At 36.7% G+C, this 18,323-nt stretch overlaps 1 protein-coding gene across 3 annotated transcripts in view; it reads left to right on the plus strand.

Annotated features, from left to right (window-relative positions):
* ANLN (anillin, actin binding protein) overlaps positions 1–17,225 on the plus strand; it is a 77,056-nt gene extending 59,831 nt beyond the window's left edge. For all 3 annotated transcript variants that reach the window (XM_020902493.2, XM_020902479.2, XM_020902500.2), the window contains 4 exons: positions 4,237–4,323; positions 8,847–8,954; positions 13,116–13,288; positions 15,893–17,225. In XM_020902493.2, the coding sequence (XP_020758152.2) occupies positions 4,237–4,323; positions 8,847–8,954; positions 13,116–13,288; positions 15,893–16,016 (492 nt within the window). In that variant the 3' untranslated portion in view covers positions 16,017–17,225. The remainder of the gene's footprint in view (positions 1–4,236; positions 4,324–8,846; positions 8,955–13,115; positions 13,289–15,892) is intronic.
* Positions 17,226–18,323: the final 1,098 nt, after the last annotated feature.

The raw sequence follows: 18,323 nt of genomic DNA on the forward strand, positions 1-18,323 counted from the left end.
GGGTTTTAGTTCCCCAACCAGGGATCAAACCCATGCCCCCTGCAGTGGAAGTGTGGAGCCTAACCCCTGGACCACTGGGGAATCTCCTCTTTTTCCATTTTTTATTCTTAACTTGTCTGTGTTCATCTATGTCAAATTTTTGTCTCATAAGCATATTTTATGGTCATGTTTTGTTATTGTTAAACATTTTTTTGTCTTTTTATTAGAGTGTTTGATATATTTATATTTAATGCAATACTGATAGGGTTGGGTTTAGTCTACTACAAAGCAGGCATAGTTACACTACAGGCTACATGTGGCTTTTGGCCTTTTTTTAAATTTTTTTCTTTTTTTGACAAAAGTTACTTTTGTCACAATTAATGAACTGATATTGATATATTATTAACTAAAGTTCAGCAGCCTGTTTTTGTAACTAAAGTATTGAAACATAATCATGCCCATTTATGTATTGTCTACTGGTGCTGTTTTGCTGTGTCACAGCTGTTCTTTGTTCATTTGTTTTTCCTCTCTTGACTGCTTCTGAGTATTTTGGTTATCATTTTTCTTTTCTGTTGGCTTTTTAGCTGTAACTCCCTGTATTGTTTTTCAGTTATTACTGAGAATTACAATATACATCTTTAGCCTATTACTGTCACACTGCAGTCTACCTTGAAATACAATTACACTTTATGTACCTTGCAACTGTTAGAACCTTGCAATTGTCCATCTTGTTATATTTTACTTCTACCCTTGATATAAACCCCAGTGCACTTATGTTTTCAATCAAGTTTTAAAGGAAATTTAAAAGTATTGTCATTTGTATTTACCAGTTATTGTGTTATTCATTCATTTCATAGAGTCAGACTTCCATGTGGGATTATTGCCTTCTTAGGAAGAAGGTTTTTTTGTTTTTTAATTTCATTATAGCACAAGTCTGCTGGAAATGAATTCCCTAACTTTTGTTTATCTAAAAATGTCTTTACATTGTCTTCATTTCTGAAGGACTGCTAGGCTGACAGGTTTTTTTCCTTTTACCCGTTCTTTTAAAGTTGCCATTTTATTGTTTTCTGACTTTGTTTCTGATCGGCAGTCAGCCACCAGTCTTATATCTTTTCTGTTTTTTAAAATTCTTATTATCTTTATTTTTATTTATTTGGCTTTGGTGGGTCTCCATTGCTGCTCACAGGCTTTCTCTAGTTGCGGCAAGCAGGGGATACTCTTCATTACAGTGGGTAGGCTTCTCGTTGCAGTGGCGTCTCTTGTTATGGAGCATGGGCTGTAGCTGTGTGGGCTTTAGTAGTTATGGCACATGGGCTCTGTAGTTGCGGCTTGCATGCTTAGTTGCCCTGAGGCATGTGGAATCTTCCCCAAGGGGATTGAATCCCTGTCCCCCTCATTGGCAGGCAAATTCTTAATCACTGGACAACTAAGAAAATCCTGTTTTTATTTTTTTATCTGTGCCAGTGCAGCTTGTGGGATCTTAGTTTCCTGACCAGGAATCAAACCTGGGCTCCCATCAGTGAAAGCATCGAGTCTTAACCACTGGACTGCTAGGGAATTCCCCTTTTCCACTGTTAATATTTAAAATTTTTAAAATTTGAGACAGTTTGACCCTTATCTGCCTAGGTGTGGTTTTCTTTGTCATACTGGGTCATTTCTTTTTCATACTAACTTAATGAACTTTATGGAGCTCTGTCTAGTTCATGTTTTACAAGTTTTGGCAAATTCTTAGCCATTATCTCATCAAATATTTCTTCTGCCCTGTTTTTTATTCTTTCTAGGACTCTAGTTAAATTGTATGTTGGACTCTTGATTATGTTCCTACAGATCTATAGCCCACTTTTTTTTTTTTTAATTGTTTTTTCCTTTGTGTTTCATTTTGGATCATTTCTATTTACCAGTCTTTGAGTTCATGTCTTTTTTTCTAATGTGCCCAGTTTCCTGTAAAGCCTATCCAATGAAAGCCTATTCAGTTTCAACTTTTTTCTTATTCTAAAATTCCCATTGGGATTTTTTTTTTTTTGGATATTCTTTAGAGTTTCCATTTCTCTGTCAAAATTCTCCCTTTTCTCACCCATTTTTGTCCTTCTTTTCCTCTAAATTCCATAACAAAGTATAAACTTCCTTGTCTTACAATTCTAACATCTAGATCATCTGTGGACCTGCTATTGACAGGATTTGTTTTCTTTTGATTAAAGGCCACCTTTTCCTGCTTTTTCATGTCTTGTAAAACTTTTGAACTGTAGCCTCGATGTTATGTTATTAAAAGGCAGTAGAGTCTGAAGTAGGTGATGATATTACCCTTTTTTCTCTTAGACAATGTAATCAGTAGTGGAGCTGAGATGGTGTTTTGTTACTTGGGGTTAACTCTTTTTTTTTTTTTTTTTTTTTTGCTTAAGAAGCAGTTTATTTTTTACAATTCTACTGACTAGAAGTCCAAAATCAAGGCTTCGAGGAAGGTGGTGGGTTTTTCCTAAACCCTCTCTCCTTAGCTTGTAGATAGCTGTCTTAGGTATCTTTCACATGGTCTTTTCTCTGTGTGTCTAAATCTTCTCTTTTTATAAGGACACAATCATATTGGATTAGAGTCCCTCCTAATGAACTAATTTAACTTTAGTGACCTCTTTAAAGGCCCTATCTCCAAATATAGTCACATTTTGTGGTATGGGGAGTCAGAACTTCAACATGTGATTTTGGTAAGGGATGGATGGAGAGGGGACACAATTCAACCACAGCATGGTTAAAGCTGTAGCATGAGTTTTAGGATTATAAATGTTGGAAACATATTTGTCTCTAAAGAATAGGAAAAAACTTTATGGGTACAGAATGATTCAACTTTAAAATAAGCAATAAAAAATTCTGTTTTCAATAACTTGTTGGTTTTGTAATTTAGCTTATGTTTATTTTGGTTCAAAGCAATTGTGCTTCCAACGAAAGAATCAGATTCCTTTTTACTCATTCCTCACTAAATGGTTTTGGACACAATGGCAACATGAGATTTCTGTTAAAATATTCATCCTTATCCTCATCATCATCATTAATGTTGGCATCATCATCAAGCTAACAATTATTACCTATTGACTATTTTTTTAAAAAATTAAAAAAAATTTTTAATTGGAGGATAATTGCTTTACGATATTGTGTTGGTTTCTGTTGTACAACAACCTGAATCGATTATAAGTATACATATATCCCCTTCCTCTCGAGCCTCCCTTCTAACCTAATGACTATTGATGTTGAACATTTTTTCATGTGTTTGTTGGCAATGTGTATTTTGATTCTTTTGGATAAATTCTGAGAAGTGGGGTTGATTTATTTTATGATAGTTCTGTTTTTAATATTTTGAGGAACCCTCATACTGAAAAGATTTTCATTTTGATGAAGTTTGTCTATTTTTTTCTTTTGTTGGTCATGGCTTTTGGTATTATATTTGAGAACCTCAGCCAAATCCACAATCACTGAAGATTTACTCATCTATTTTCCTTCTAAGAATTGTATGGCTTTTGCCCTTATATTTAGGTATTGATCCATTTTGAGTTAATTTTTGTATGTGACATGAGGTAGGGATCCAAGCTCACTCTTTTGCATGTGGCTGTCCAGTTTCCCCAGCACCATTTGTTGAAAATACTGCTCTTTCCTCATTGAATGGTTTTGGTACCCTTGTTGAAAATCAATCTGGGTTTATCAATGTATGGGTTTATTTCTGGACTCTCAGTTCTATTCCTATGGTCTGTATGTCTATCCTTATGCCAGTATCACACTGTTCTGATTACTGTAGCTTTGGATTTGAAATTGGGAAGTACAGTTTTGAAGATTGTTTTGGTTATTTGGGGCCTCTTGCAGCTCCATGTGAATTTGAGGATTAACTTTTCCATTCTGTAGTTCACTGTTCTTTATTGCTGAATAATATTATACTGTTTAAATATGCCAGTTGGTTTATCCCATCTTCTATCAAGTATGTTCTGTTGATAGAGACTGGATAAACACATGTATTGTCTTCTTAAATCTGTGTTTTCTTTATCACATTAACTTGGGACTTAGGGTTCTGTTTTTAATCAGACTCTATGTTGAATGAATTTATTCTTCAGAAGCGTTTGTTGCTAAGGAACCAGTGGCTTTTTGGCCGCCTACTTTATATTCCTGCTTTAGAAAATACCATGTTTTCAAGGCATAATATTCCCTATTCATGCTATTCATGATTTAAACATGTTTTATAAAGAAAAACTTTTACAAATAATTTGCTTTCTTTCCTCACAGGTGCCCTTTCTATCTCCTTTGGAAGGTCATATTTATTTAAAAATAAAGTGTCAGGTGAATTCAAGTGTGGAAGAAAGAGGTTTTCTAGTAAGTAACATCACTGGATCTCTATATATATTTTTTCCATCTTTTGAAGTATAGACTTGGTTTCCCATAGGAATGAAAGTCTGTGTGACTAAGCAGTTAACTGGTTCAGTAAAGATTTGTTGCATGATCTACCACTATATGCCTATCACTGTGTTGGTGTTGGAATGTAATGGGCCGCAAAAAGTAATTGCTCCACACAGAAACTTATAGTTAAATAGGAAGAAATACAATGTAGTACTGCAATGGGAGAAAGCATAGAGAGTGTGGGTGCAAATTGGTGGGACACCACATCTTAGGTATGTGTGGGAGGGCTTACCAGAAGCTATTGGAAGTAACTTGTAAACTGGCAACTGAACAAGTCAGCCAGGGGCAGAGAGGAGGGAGATGTGCTCCAGATGAAGGGCACGTACCATGGGCTGGAGGCCTCTTCCCTCTCTCACCCCTACCAGAGAAAAACATGACATATCTAGATAGCGGCAGGTATTTAGATAGTGACACATCTAGAGTCAGAATGTGTATGCAGAGGAAGGGCAGTGAAGCAAGTGATTGGGGCAGGGAAAAGTGTATTTCAGAGACATGAGACCAAGTGTTTGAAAGCCTTTTAATGACTTTATCATGAAGCCAGTGGGGTGCTCTTATAGGATTTTAAGCAGAGGACTAACATCAAATTGGGAGTTTAGGAAGGTCGTTCTGACTGCTCTATGGATGTGGACAGGGAGTGAGGATCTGGAAGAAGACTCGCAAGGAGACTGAATTATTCCTTGAGAGAGGGGATGGTGGCTGACAGTCTGGGTGGAGTGAAGGACTCATCGTGGAGGGCTGAAGGATGAAGAAGGAAGGGTTTGGCTGTAGGGGTGGAGAAGCAAAATTAATAATGTCCCCCAGATCCCTGCCTTGCACAATTTGTTGGGTGACTATACTGAGATCAGGGACCCTGGGAGAGGAGCAAGTGTTTGTGTTTGGGATGGAAAGTGTTTTTCCCCCAAATTTAATTGTGGAAAATTGCAAACATAGAGCGATGTTGATAGAATTTGAATGCCCATATACCCAGCATCTAGGGTTTGCTATTAGCATTTTTTACTGTCCTTGCTTTATCATGTACCTACTACCGAGCTATCCTTCTAACGAGTCCTGAAAATATATTTGTGGGGGAAGAATTTCAAAATATATTGAGGACATTAGCATGTTCCCCTGAATCCTCAGTATCCATCCCCTGAGTTTTTTCACAGGCTTACAGAGATCAAATTGCCAACATCCGCTGGATCATCAAAAAAGCAAGAGAGTTCCAGAAAAACATCTATTTCTGTTTTATTGACTACGCCAAAGGCTTCAACTCTGTGGATCACAATAAACTGTGGAAAATTCTGAAAGAGATGGGAATACCAGACCACCTGACCTGCCTCTGGAGAAACCTGTATGCAGGTTAGGAAGCAACAGTTAGAACTGGACATGGAACAACAGACTGGTTCCCAATAGGAAAAGGAGTACGTTAAGGCTGTATATTGTCACCCTTCTTATTTAACCTATATGCAGAGTACATCATGAGAAACGCTGGGCTGGAAGAAGCACAAACTGGAATCAAGATTGCCAGGAGAAATATCAATAACCTCAGATATGCAGATGACACCACCCTTATGGAAGAAAGTGAAGAGGAACTAAAAAGCCTCTTGATGAAAGTGAAAGAGGAGAGTGAAAAAGTTGTCTTAAAGCTTAACATTCAGAAAACTAAGATCATGGCATCTGGTCCCATCACTTCATGGGAAATAGATGGGGAGACAGTGGAAACAGTGTCAGACTTTAATTTTTTGGGCTCCAAAATCACTGCAGATGGTGATTGCAGCCATGAAATTGAAAGACGCTTACTCCTTGGAAGGAAAGTTATGACCAACCAAGAGAGCATATTACAAAGCAGAGACATTACTTTGCCAACAAAAGTCCATCTGGTCAAGGCTATGGTTTTTCCAGTGGTCATGTATGGATGTGAGAGTTGGACTGTGAAGAAAGCTGAGTGCCGAAAAATTGATGCTTTTGAACTATGGTGTTGTAGAACTCTTGAGAGTCCCTTGGACTGCAAGGAGATCCAACCAGTCCATCCTCAAGGAGATCAGTCCTGGGTGTTCATTGGACGGACTGATGCTGAAGCTGAAACTCCAGTACTTTGGCCACCTCATGCGAAGAACTGAGTCATTGGAAAAGACCCTAATGTTGGGAGGGATTGAGTGCAGGAGAAGAAGGGGACAACAGAGGATGAGATGGTTGGATGGCATCACCAACTCGATGGACATGAGTTTGAGTGAACTCCGGGAGTTGGTGATGGAGAGGGAGGCCTGGCATGCTGCGATTCATGGGGTCGCAAAGAGTCGGACATGACTGAGCGACTGAACTGACTGACTGACTGACTGACTGACATCTATGTAACCCAGATTTCTTTTAAGATACAGAATACTGCCCCCAGAAAGTTTCCTCATGTCCCTTGTCAGTCAATCCCCACCCAAGGGAGAAAGTTTTAATGGTTTAAGTTTTAAACGACTTGAAGTTTAGATGCCTAGAGACATATTTCAGAGGTTTGAGTTTGAAACTCAAGATAGACAATTTAGATGAGGTGAAGGTTTGGAAATCTGCAGCAGAGAGGTAGTATTCAAAGTGCAGGCAGACTTGAATAACCAGGAGAACACTAACATTTAAGCCACAAACCTAAGAAGAGAAGACTACAGCGAGGGCAAGGGATAATTTAGTATCAGTTTTGCCAGGGGAAGAGAGTCTGAAAGAAGGAGTGATCCAGTTAGGTAAGGAGTTATTGGAGGCTGTTGGGCTTATTTATGAGGTGGTCATCCTAGTCTGGCCAAGAGCAGGAGCTAGATTGCAGATGTATTATAAAGGGCATGGAAGATGAAGAATGAGAGTGCAGAAACTCCTTGAAACAAAGTTTGGCTGCAGTGGGGTAAAAAGAATGTACTTGCAGAGGTATGTAGGGTGAAAGAAGGATTTTGTTACATTTTACTAGGACTGAAGAGGCTTGAGTGTCTTTAAATTCAAATGGGTAGCTTCTATAGGGCCAAAGAGGGCGAGGATAGAGGCGATGGGGAACTTGCACTAGGGTTAAGGAATAACGCATGGAACAAAGTCATGAGAGTAAGAGCAAATAAGATCCAAGCCACAGTTCATGATCTTGTACAGAATTACACTTTTTCCATTATCAGAGGAGAAACATACGTGTGTAGAATATACAGAAGATTGTGGGTGTGGTACAAGAAGTAGAGAAAATCTAATAGCTTTGGTTTTCTTTGTGAAGCAAGAGTTTGAACTGTATGACGGGTATCACAAACCAATTGGCAGTTGCTGACAAGAAGAGCTAGACTGTACAGCAAGTCCAAGCAGCCAAGGTGTCTGTAAATCAGGCTTCGTGGCTTTTACACGTGTACATCCAGCAGATGGCACTAGATATTCTTGGAAGAGTGCTTTTGTAAATATCAGACTTGAACACAGTGTACACTTACTGACCTTTTCCTTTAATGTAAATATAATATTTCCACATCTTGCTGTAGATACCTTTAGCACCTGATAGACTCTTATGCCAACTGGTTCATTTGCTTATAAGGTCTGACCTGTTTAACTTTTGAGCTGGGCTCTTAAGTAGTTTAGAGTTATATCTTTTCAGGTTATCTTATGCCAACTGGTTCATTTGCCTATAAGGTCTGACCTGTTTAACTTTTGAGCTGGGCTCTTAAGTAGTTTAGAATTGTATCTTTTCAGGTTAACTCTGTCTTGAATCCTAGAGCCCATTCTTATTGCATCTACACTTACAGAAATGTGGTAAAAAAAAAAAATTGCTCTGGACTCCCACAAATAACTTCTGTCTGCTGTCTAAATAGTGCCTTTTAATTACTTCTAACCTCTATTTAAAAATAGAAGTAGTAATTGAAATTAAAGTTACTTGGTGCAGTTTTCTTTCCTGATGTGTCAGGGGCAGCTGGATCGAAGGAGACTACCAACCAGTGAAACTTGCTAAGTGAGTCTAAAATGGTGCTAGTCTAGCTCTGTCAATACTGATGAGGAGCAAGAAAAGTACATTCTGCATTAGCTGGAAGGTTCCAGTTCTTCTTTGTGATTGTATATTGTCATTTAATTTCCTTGGCCTTCAGTTACCCTAGCTATAAAAATGAAAAATCTGTCCTCTTGTTATTTTTCTCTGATTATAATAGGGAGTAATGATAACTTGGTATTATTTTTATCTATCAAATTTTTCCTTTTCTATTACCTTTATAATGTGAAAGGTGAATATAAACACAGAAGGGAGCCAGTGAGTCATTTGTACTAACTTTGCTCTTGAGATTGAAATAACAAGATTTCTGGTCTTGATACAGAGTAGAATAAAAAAATAAACTTAAGTACTTTAAATAAAAAGAAAATCATGAAAGTTGATTTTGAAGTATGAAATATGTCAGCATACTGAAGTTTAATGTATAGAAAACATTTAATTGATCCTCAGGTTTCTAAAGTCAGTATTTCATTGACTTTTTCAGACCATATTTGAAGATGTTAGTGGTTTTGGTGCCTGGCATCGAAGATGGTGTGTTCTTTCTGGAAATTGTATCTCTTATTGGACTTATCCAGATGATGAAAAACGAAAGGTAATATTAATATTGATGGTCAGTGGTGAAAGCTCTGACTGACTTTTAGGTAATATTTTATGCAAGTGTTCCCTGTGGCCATAAGCCACCCAAATTCCGCACTCAGGTTTATTTACTAAGCCATTAAAATGTAGTGAGTGTGTGTGTGTGTGTGTGTGTGTGTGTGTGTGTGTGTGTGTATTTGTGTAAGAATTTTACATCTTATCCATTCCCTGTGATTTGACCACTCTTTAAAACCTTAAGGTATTTAAGGTATTATTAAATACCTTAAGGCATTTTTCTTTTCCTTTTTTTATTTTCTGGAATGTTTTGTAATTTTTTAAATTGATTTTTAGTCAGAAATATGTTAAATTCACTTTTGTATTTTATTAACAGTTGATTTACCTAAATCTGGGATAAAACAGAAAGAGAAAACCACCATAGGAATATTGTGGTTTTAGTTTGTTTCTAAAATTTGATAATAGAATTTTATGTAATACATTGCATCTTATTTTTTTTAAATTTGATGTTATTGCCCAAGTGTGATAATTTGTTATACAAAGACTGGAAAAAAGAAATAAACAGAATTATAAAGTAAACTCATCTATAAAGATAACTACTGTTCATATTTTGGTTGTATACCCTTCTAAATTTTTTAAATGTATAATATATAATAATTATATATCCATTTATGAATCTTTTAAACAGAAAATATCATGTCTTTTTAAACTGATTTTTACTTGATAGTGTCCTGGTATCTTTCCACACAGGTAAAAATACATCTATGATATTGCATGAGATAACTGTATGTATTACATTGTAGCCATGTAAAATTTTATTTTAAAATTTATTGTGAAATATTTGGAACATTCAAAAAAACATAATTTTCACCAGCCTCTGTATTATCAGTCCAGTTGAAGCTCTTTATATAATTTTCTGTCCCTCACAGAGATAACCACATCCTAAAATTATTTCGTTCCCATGTATTTCTTTAAATTTTTTTATATGTGATATATATAAACAGTTTATTATTGCAGTTGCATATTTTGAAACATTTTACAAATAGTATCGTACTGTATATTCTGTTTTGCAACTTGCATGTTTGAATCACATGATTTGTGAAATTAGTGTAGGCTGGTGTGTGTAGTGTGTATGTAGCTCCAGTTTGCAGAGCTCTAGCCATCTTTCTCTGTACTGAGATACTCCATTAGAAGAATGCATCAGAATCAGTTTATACACTTCTCTTATTTATGGGCACTTAGTTATTTCAAATTGTCGCTGTTATAAACAGATCTGCTATGACTTAATTATATGGATCAGAGCTCTTTCTTTTTTATTTAAATTGGAGTATAATTGCTTTGCAATGTTGTGTTAGTCTCTGCTGTACAATAAAGTGAATCAGCTACATGTATACTTTTCACCCCTCCCTCTTGGACCTCCCTTCCACCCCTAGGCCCCCACCCCACCCATCTGGGTCATCACAGAGCACCAAGCTGGATCAGAGCTCTTTCTCGATTTTGTGTCTAGTAGCAGAATCTCTGGTTTGTAGGGTTTTGCACGTCTTCAGTTTAGCTAGATTTTTTCTGGTGAATCTTGAAATTGGTTGTATAACGTTCTGTTCCCACCAGGAGTTGTCAGTGTTCCACATCCCAGCAACATTTGTTATTTCAGCCTTTTAAACTCTTGAGTATGATAGGTGTGAAATGTTATTTTACTGTGTTTTTATTTTAATTTTCCTTGACTGAGCATTGAGCAAGCATCTTTTCTTATGTGTTTTGGCCGCTTGTTTTTCTTGTCTTTTGCTTGGCATATGCTTTAATTTATCCTTATAGTGTCTTTTCATAAACAGAATTTTTAATGCTAAGATAAATCTGCCAGTTTATTATTTTATTGTTTGCTTTTTTGAGTCTTAGTTAAGAAAACCATCTCTATAGTCATAAAGAATATACTTCCTTATGACTTCTAAAAGTTATAAAGATTTAGGTTTCACATTTAATTTACCTGGAATTGATCCCACCCACCCCCCAATCTGGAAATCCCATTGTGCCAGCATCATGGGATGATCCATTCTTTCCCCACTCATCCACATGCTGTTTCTGGCATATATCAAGATATTGTTTTATATGTGGGTCTATATTTAGGCTTTCTATTCTGTTTTCTTTAGTCTATATCTCTCATTCTCAGTTACCATGGCTTTAAAATAAATCTTTATGCCTGGTAAGTTAACTCTAACTTGTGTTTTTATTCAATAGTGTATTTATTCTTGGTCATTCTTTTTACACACACACACACATATAGAAATAGATGTACCTATATATTTAACTTTTTATAATTTAAAATGTACCCAAAAAAAGAGAAATTAGTAAGAGAGAAATTCCTTATTAATTTTCTTGTTTCATTTATCTCTCCACAGCACACACTTTTTTGTTCTTGTTGGTTTGCTAAGGTATTTTAAAAGCAAATATCACATTTCATATTATATCATATAATCTGTGAGTCAAGGTTTCCAGTTCCTAGCATTGGTAAATATTCTAGGAACCCAAGAAAGCCACATTTCAGGCTAGCCTACCATTCTGCACTCTCTTCCTCATTGATTTTGGCCTAAGAAGGTTTCTTTTGCTGTCTTACAAGTTCAGTTATCTAGCATTTGGGGGGTTATGGGAGGACTCTCAGACTACTTAGTTTCCCATACTTGCTGAAAACATAATATTATCTGTTTAAATAGTACCCTATTACTGTCATTAAATTAGTTTCAGTCTTTTTGGCATTATGAAGAAACAGCAGCTACACCTATATAAGAACTCGCCAGTGGCTCAGTGGTAAAGAATTTGCCTGCCAGTGCAGGAGACAGGAAGATCCCTTGAAGAAAGAAATGGCAACTCCAGTATTCTTGCCTAGGAAATCCCAGGGACAGAGGAGCCTGGCAGGCTATAGTCCGTGGGGTCGCAAAAGAGTCAGACATGACTTACCGACTAAACAACGGCAATACCTATATAAACATCTTTGTGTACCTATATATTTAGTTGGGATAAATTTCTTTTAGGTGAAGTTGTATGGCCTGGATGTGCTCACTTAGAATGTTTTTGATCGCTGTTATTAAATTGTCTACCAGTAATAGACCGTTTTATGCTTTCACTAGCAGTGTGTAAGAATTTTTTACCCCCAACCAATCAACATTGGTTATTACTATTCTTTTCAGACTTGGTTAATCTAATGTTTTCAAATGGTGTATTTCATTCTAATTTCTTTTTGAAATTACTAATACGTTTGACACTTTTGTCGGCAGTTTCTAAATCGTTTGGGCCCAGGACTTCCCTGGTTAAGAATCCTCCTGCCAGCGTAGGGGACATGGGCACAGCCCCTGGTCCGGGATGACTGCGCTATGCCGCGGGGGACTGAGCCCATGTGCTTGGTTGCTGAGCCCACGTGTAGCACCTCCTGGAGCGCCTGCGCCTGGGGCTTGTGCTCTGCAGCGAGAGAGACCACTGCGATGAGAAGCTCGTGCACCGCAGTGAGACGGTAGTCCCTGCTTGCTGCAACTGGAGAAGCCCGGGCACAGCAGCCAAAACCCATACAGCCAAAAATAAATTCAAATAAATAAATACGTTGTTTGGGCCCGTACTTGTCCCTTTTCCCATTTTTCAGCACCATTTAGTCTCACAAAAAAATTTTTTTTTCAATTCTCATACTGTAGGAATGACATGGCTTCTAAAACTCCAAGGCAGTAGTTTGGCCTGCTTTTTTAGAGATATGTAAAAAATATTTATAGATGAAATACTATGTCTAGGTTTCTGTATATAGAAAGGGAAGAAGTAAGAGAGTTAGAGACAAAAGGGGTTGAATGTGTGTTTTTGTTAGAACTGATTAATGGGTACATGGAAGCTCATTATGCTGTTCTTTTTATTTTGTATCTATTTTAAGTTTTCCATAACAAATGGTTTGTTTTTTAAGCTGGCTAAGATCTCCAGTTGACATTTTTGGTTTTTATTTTTATATCCAGCAATAAATAATCATAAATATTAAATATGTTTCTCTAAATACTGTGTAATTAAGTTTTAACTTTTAAATTAATGGCTTTCTTATTTTAAGTTGGTATCAAGTTGAATATTGCTCAATGCTTACTGACTTAAATGGTTTTATTTATTTTCTACTAATCATATTTTTAAAAAATTTGTTTTAAAGAATCCCATAGGAAGATTAAATTTGGCCAATTGTACCAGTCGGCAAATAGAACCAGTCAACAGAGAATTTTGTGCAAGACGCAACACTTTAGAATTAATTACTGTTCGACCACAAAGAGAAGATGACCGAGAGACTCTGGTCAGCCAATGCAGGGACACACTCTGTGTAACCAAGTATGTATTGGGCTATAAATGTTTCTATCAACTAAGTAATTGATTGCTCACTATGTCCTTACCACTGTGAGAAATATGAGAGATGGTCTTTGTCTTTGAAGAGGGTATGATTTAAGAATGAGAAGACAAAACACATACATATCAGTAAGAGAGGAATGTAATAACAAAATTAATATAGTTAAGAAAAACACAGCATTCAAGTTATATCTTAGTTTATCATGTTTTCCACCATATAGTTTAGCCATTTTTGGGGCAGTTAGCTAATATTCTTTGTGTTAAGTTTGAAGATTTCATGTGTAATTGATAAGTATTATTTAAAGAGATTTGACACGTCCCTTCCTGTCCATTCCCAAAGTACCAAAGTACCTTCCCAAAGTACTTCACTCTACTCTGAAAATTTCTGGTTGGTGATGGACAGAATAAACTACTGAGAGTGTCAGTTTTTGTCAACCCTAAACTTAAGTATAAGAAGCAGAAACTTACTGCTAAGAGTCTAAGATTCTTTCCCTTGAATGCCCAAGAGAAGCTTGCAGACCAATTTCAATGTACAAAATTGTGATTAGGGACAAAAGTTAGAATTTGACAAAATCTCTTAATCAGATTGCAGCTGATTATTGCAGACAGGGAGATGGGTAGAACTGGCTCTGTGAGTTTCTGGTGTGGAAATGTCAGATAGCTTAGCCAAGAGACACTCTATTAAAATAGAACAAAGTTGCCCCAATGCCGCCATTTTGTTTTAAAACAGAGAGAAAGGGGACCCATTCTATGGGAATTCTTGATGTCTAGATTGCTTTTAGATTAGTTTAGTTTATTCAGCTCATCCACTCCTTTCCTTTGGGGGTCTTCTGTGCAACAGTGACCTCATTCAGGACCGGAGAGGCAAATTGGATTTATAGTCACGTTCTTTAGTAGCCACCCTGTCTGTGGCCACAGTCAGTGAGGGAACCAAACAAAATTCAGCCCCCAAGTACTTCCTGACTACCATGGCCCTTTTAAACATTACTCACATTTTTCATAGAATCTTGTTTTACTTGTTACATAAACCTTCCCAGATTTCTCCTTCGACCTTCTCCTGTGGTGGAAATAGTTATATCAAAAATTGCTCTAATTATGCTGTACTTCACTTGCATGTAATTTTTCTCATTATAACATTATCATAATTTGAGTGGACCAAGCATTTGAGAGAGGCCCTTTCTCAATTCAGTCTTGACTGAGTCTTTGGCTTTGCTTGGTGGCTTCTTAAAACTTATTTCACTTTTTGATCAAACCTTTTGCAGAGTATATACATTTTGCAGTTATATGTTCTCCTTTGCCTTATTTATCTGTTTCTCCCCAACGCCTTTCTGACCTATGCCTTTTATCTAAATTTAATGTATCACACTTTTATTTCTACAAACCAGCCTTGCTATATTTCCCTTCTTCAATGCAAAGTATTTATCATCTGATCAGTAGTGCCTACTTTGAAATATAGATTAAACATTTGAACTAGAAATGCTTCATCACATGGGAAAGCTGTATTGTACAGTTGAACACTGAGAGGTCAACAGACCTAGGTTTACATCCTGACTCAGTGACTGACTGATGTAGGTTTAAATCCCAACTCAGTGACTTACTGAACGTGACTATGGCATGGTACTTAACTTTGCTGGCTCTCTGAAATCTCCTGTGTCATAAGAAAAGAATAAACTCCACAGAGTGACAGTAAAGGTTAATGAGTAGGTCTACTTAGCGTGTTGTCGTACACTTGGAATGTGCTCAGTAAATGGTCGCTATCTATATTGTAAATGCGTTCCCTCCATTTATTAATAGATGATCAACTCACTGCTTATTCATGCTGCTACCATTACTAGTACCAATGTGGAGAAATTATAAAGATGTAGAAGTATAATACAACATCCTTCTAACACCTGGCTGTAGTCTAGAAGAATGGTCTGACTTGTGACTTAGGGAATTTCCCTCTCCCCCACCTTCACCTGCCCCATCAACTATTCAACTTTTAACTGAATATGGATATAAGGAAGAGATGTGTGAACAGAGAGATTAGGATAAACAAAATCTTAGGATCTTTAGATCACTTATTGTAAATACTGTGCTCTACTAACACAGTGTGGCAAAAAGAAAAAAGGAGACAGTATAAAATAGTATTATCTGTAAGGCCAGGTGAAGGTCCATGAGTCTGTGGAGCTCCTGGGGAGCCTGAGTCAGGGATCTAGGGGGTTGGTCCCCATATTCAGGTGTGTGGTGTGCTTGCTCTTCTAAGAGGTGACCCACCTACCCTCAGTGACTGTCTTGGCACCAGCAAATTGTCCAATCAGATCACCTGTGCAAGATTAGTTACTGTCTTTGATGTGAAGTTCCATCATTTTCATGTGATTGGTGTGAGTTATGGCTCAGCTAACCAATCCACAAGATGATTTTCTTTTATTGTAATTTTAATTTCTTTTCTTTTATTGCACTTTACTATGGATTCCTAATTTGGCATCCATTAAAAAAGGGCAGAGTTACTCCTTTTACTGTTTAGGCTCCCCCCACTTCACCCCAGTAAGAGTACTTGGAGGTATGGAATAGGGGAAAGGATCCTGATCTTTTTGTTTGTTCCTGTAGGAACTGGCTATCTGCAGATACCAAGGAAGAACGGGATCTCTGGATGCAAAAACTCAATCAAGTTCTCGTTGATATTCGCCTCTGGCAACCTGATGCTTGCTATAAACCTATTGGAAAGCCTTAAACTGTGGGACATTTCCATGTGTATAGAGGTTTTCTGACCTATGTCATAAATGTATCTTAAAAGCATCAGATTTGCTGGTTGCATTTTATGCTTTAAATACAAAAGGGTATGTGCCAATATTCATTCACTACATATTATGCAGTATTTATATCTTTTGTATGTACAACTTCACCGGATTTCACTTCTGCTATTCATATATGATTAGAAGAAAAAAGTTTATTATAGTCGATTTTGCTAAATTTTAATTTAAAAGCCTCATTTTCCTAGATATCTAATTATTCAATTATTCATGATAAAACATTTGTTTTAAATGTCTCCTTAGAGCTGTGGGTCTCAAAGTAGAAAGATCTTCCACAATTGGAGACAGAAACCTCCAACTTGACCATTCTTTCTCTAGTGTCAGTACTTTTTTCTGAAGATTGTGGTCATTTACTGATCATGATATATCATTTCTAGAGCACTGAAAAAAATTCTAAGGGACTTTGCAGAAACATTTTTAGTAATGGAGGTAAGAACCTTTTTAAAATAGCAAATGCATATTTTGAAGCTTATGGCTGCCATCAAATAAGACATGTAGACATGGGGGATATTGTGTGAGATTTGGGGGTTAAATGTTTTATTTAGAAGACTTAATCACATGGTTTATGTTTACTCAGTTACTATAGATGCTGTGTGATGCACATTTCCTTGGAATACAGGCTTTTAAAAATAACTATTTTTGCTATATAGCTTACAGGCTCCTCAAATATACCTGGCAAATTACTTCTTTCTGCTCCTATAATAAGAATAAATATAAATTTGAAGACTCTTTATGTAAGAAAAGTAAACCTCACCAAGCTGCTATGGACTAATACTTTGCTTGCCTAAATTCTTGTCTTTTTTTTCACATCCATGTATGACAGTGTCTAGAAATCCATTATGAAAATCACTTGAAAAACTGTTAAGTCATATATTACCTTTAAAAGTCTAATGCCTTTTTTATTCAATTATAAAAGATTGTAAATGTAAACCACAGGCTCAACTTTAAGTACACTTTCAATTTCTTCTTTAAATTGTTAGTTATTGATGGCCTCATTTATAAACACTAAATTCTGTCACCTCCTGTCATTTTATTTTGTATTCATTCAAATGTGTTTTTTCTTGTGTATATTATAAAAATATATTTTATGATCTCCTACCTAAATAAATACTTGCAAATGACTTAAGAAATTAGCTGTTTAAGAAATACTGTTAAGTTATGCTGTATAACTGCTCTGCAGTCTAGGCTGTGGGCTCCCTCAGGGAGTTGTACTGACTTCGTGAGGATATTTCACCATCTTTTTTTTTTTTTTTTTTTTTCATTTTTTTAAATTAGTTGGAGGCTAATTACTTTACAGTATTGTAGTGGTTTTTGCCGTACATTGACAGGAGTCAGCCGTGGATTTACGTATGTTCCCCATCCTGAACCCTCCTCCCACCTCCCTCCCCATCCCATCCCTCTGGGTCATCCTAGTGCACCAGCCCTGAGCACTTGTCTCATGCATCCAACCTGGGCTGGCGATCTGTTTCACATTTGATAATATACATGTTTCAATGCTATTCTCTCAGATCATCCCACCCTCGCCTTCTCCCACAGAGTCCATTTTTTACCTCTGCCCAGTGCTTAGCGCATTGTGTGTTCTTAGAGTCCCTGTTGAGTGAGGAGGTGGATGAAGGATCCATTTCTGAGTCAGTTTGATAGAATATGGTACTTGGATGCACATCTGAGGAGAAGGGGGATGATTCCCAAGTGTTTAGCAGAGACTGGCTAGATAAGTAACATCACCAGCCAAAACAGGGTATAGATTTGGTGGGGTTGATGACAAGTTCACTTTTATTTATTTGTAGGTTTGTGTTATTTTTGAGTAAGTATATACATCATTATACAAAAATTCAAAAGAGAAAAGTTAAGTGAAAAGTATGTCTTTTCCTCTTGTCACAGCCACTTTTGCCAGTTTTGCGGTGTCCTCCTAGAGAGAGTCTGCATATTATTGATTCATCATCATATTTCTCTTCTTTTGTCAATTAAAAACATTCCATCCCAACCTAGAGATTGTCATATTGAATTAAGTAAGTCAGGCAGAGAAAGAGAAATATGGCAAAACATCCCTTGTATGTGGAATCTACAAAGAAATGATACAAATGAACTTACTTACAAAACAAAAACAGACTCACAGACCTAGAGAACAAATTTATGGTTGCTGGGGAAAAGGTTGAAAGGAAGGGATAGTCAGGAAGTTTGGAATGGATATGAACACGCTGCTTTATTTAAAATGGATAAACAACAAG

The sequence above is a fragment of the Odocoileus virginianus genome, chromosome 1 (genome assembly GCF_023699985.2).
Source record: "Odocoileus virginianus isolate 20LAN1187 ecotype Illinois chromosome 1, Ovbor_1.2, whole genome shotgun sequence".
Classification (NCBI taxonomy): Eukaryota; Metazoa; Chordata; class Mammalia; order Artiodactyla; family Cervidae; genus Odocoileus; species Odocoileus virginianus.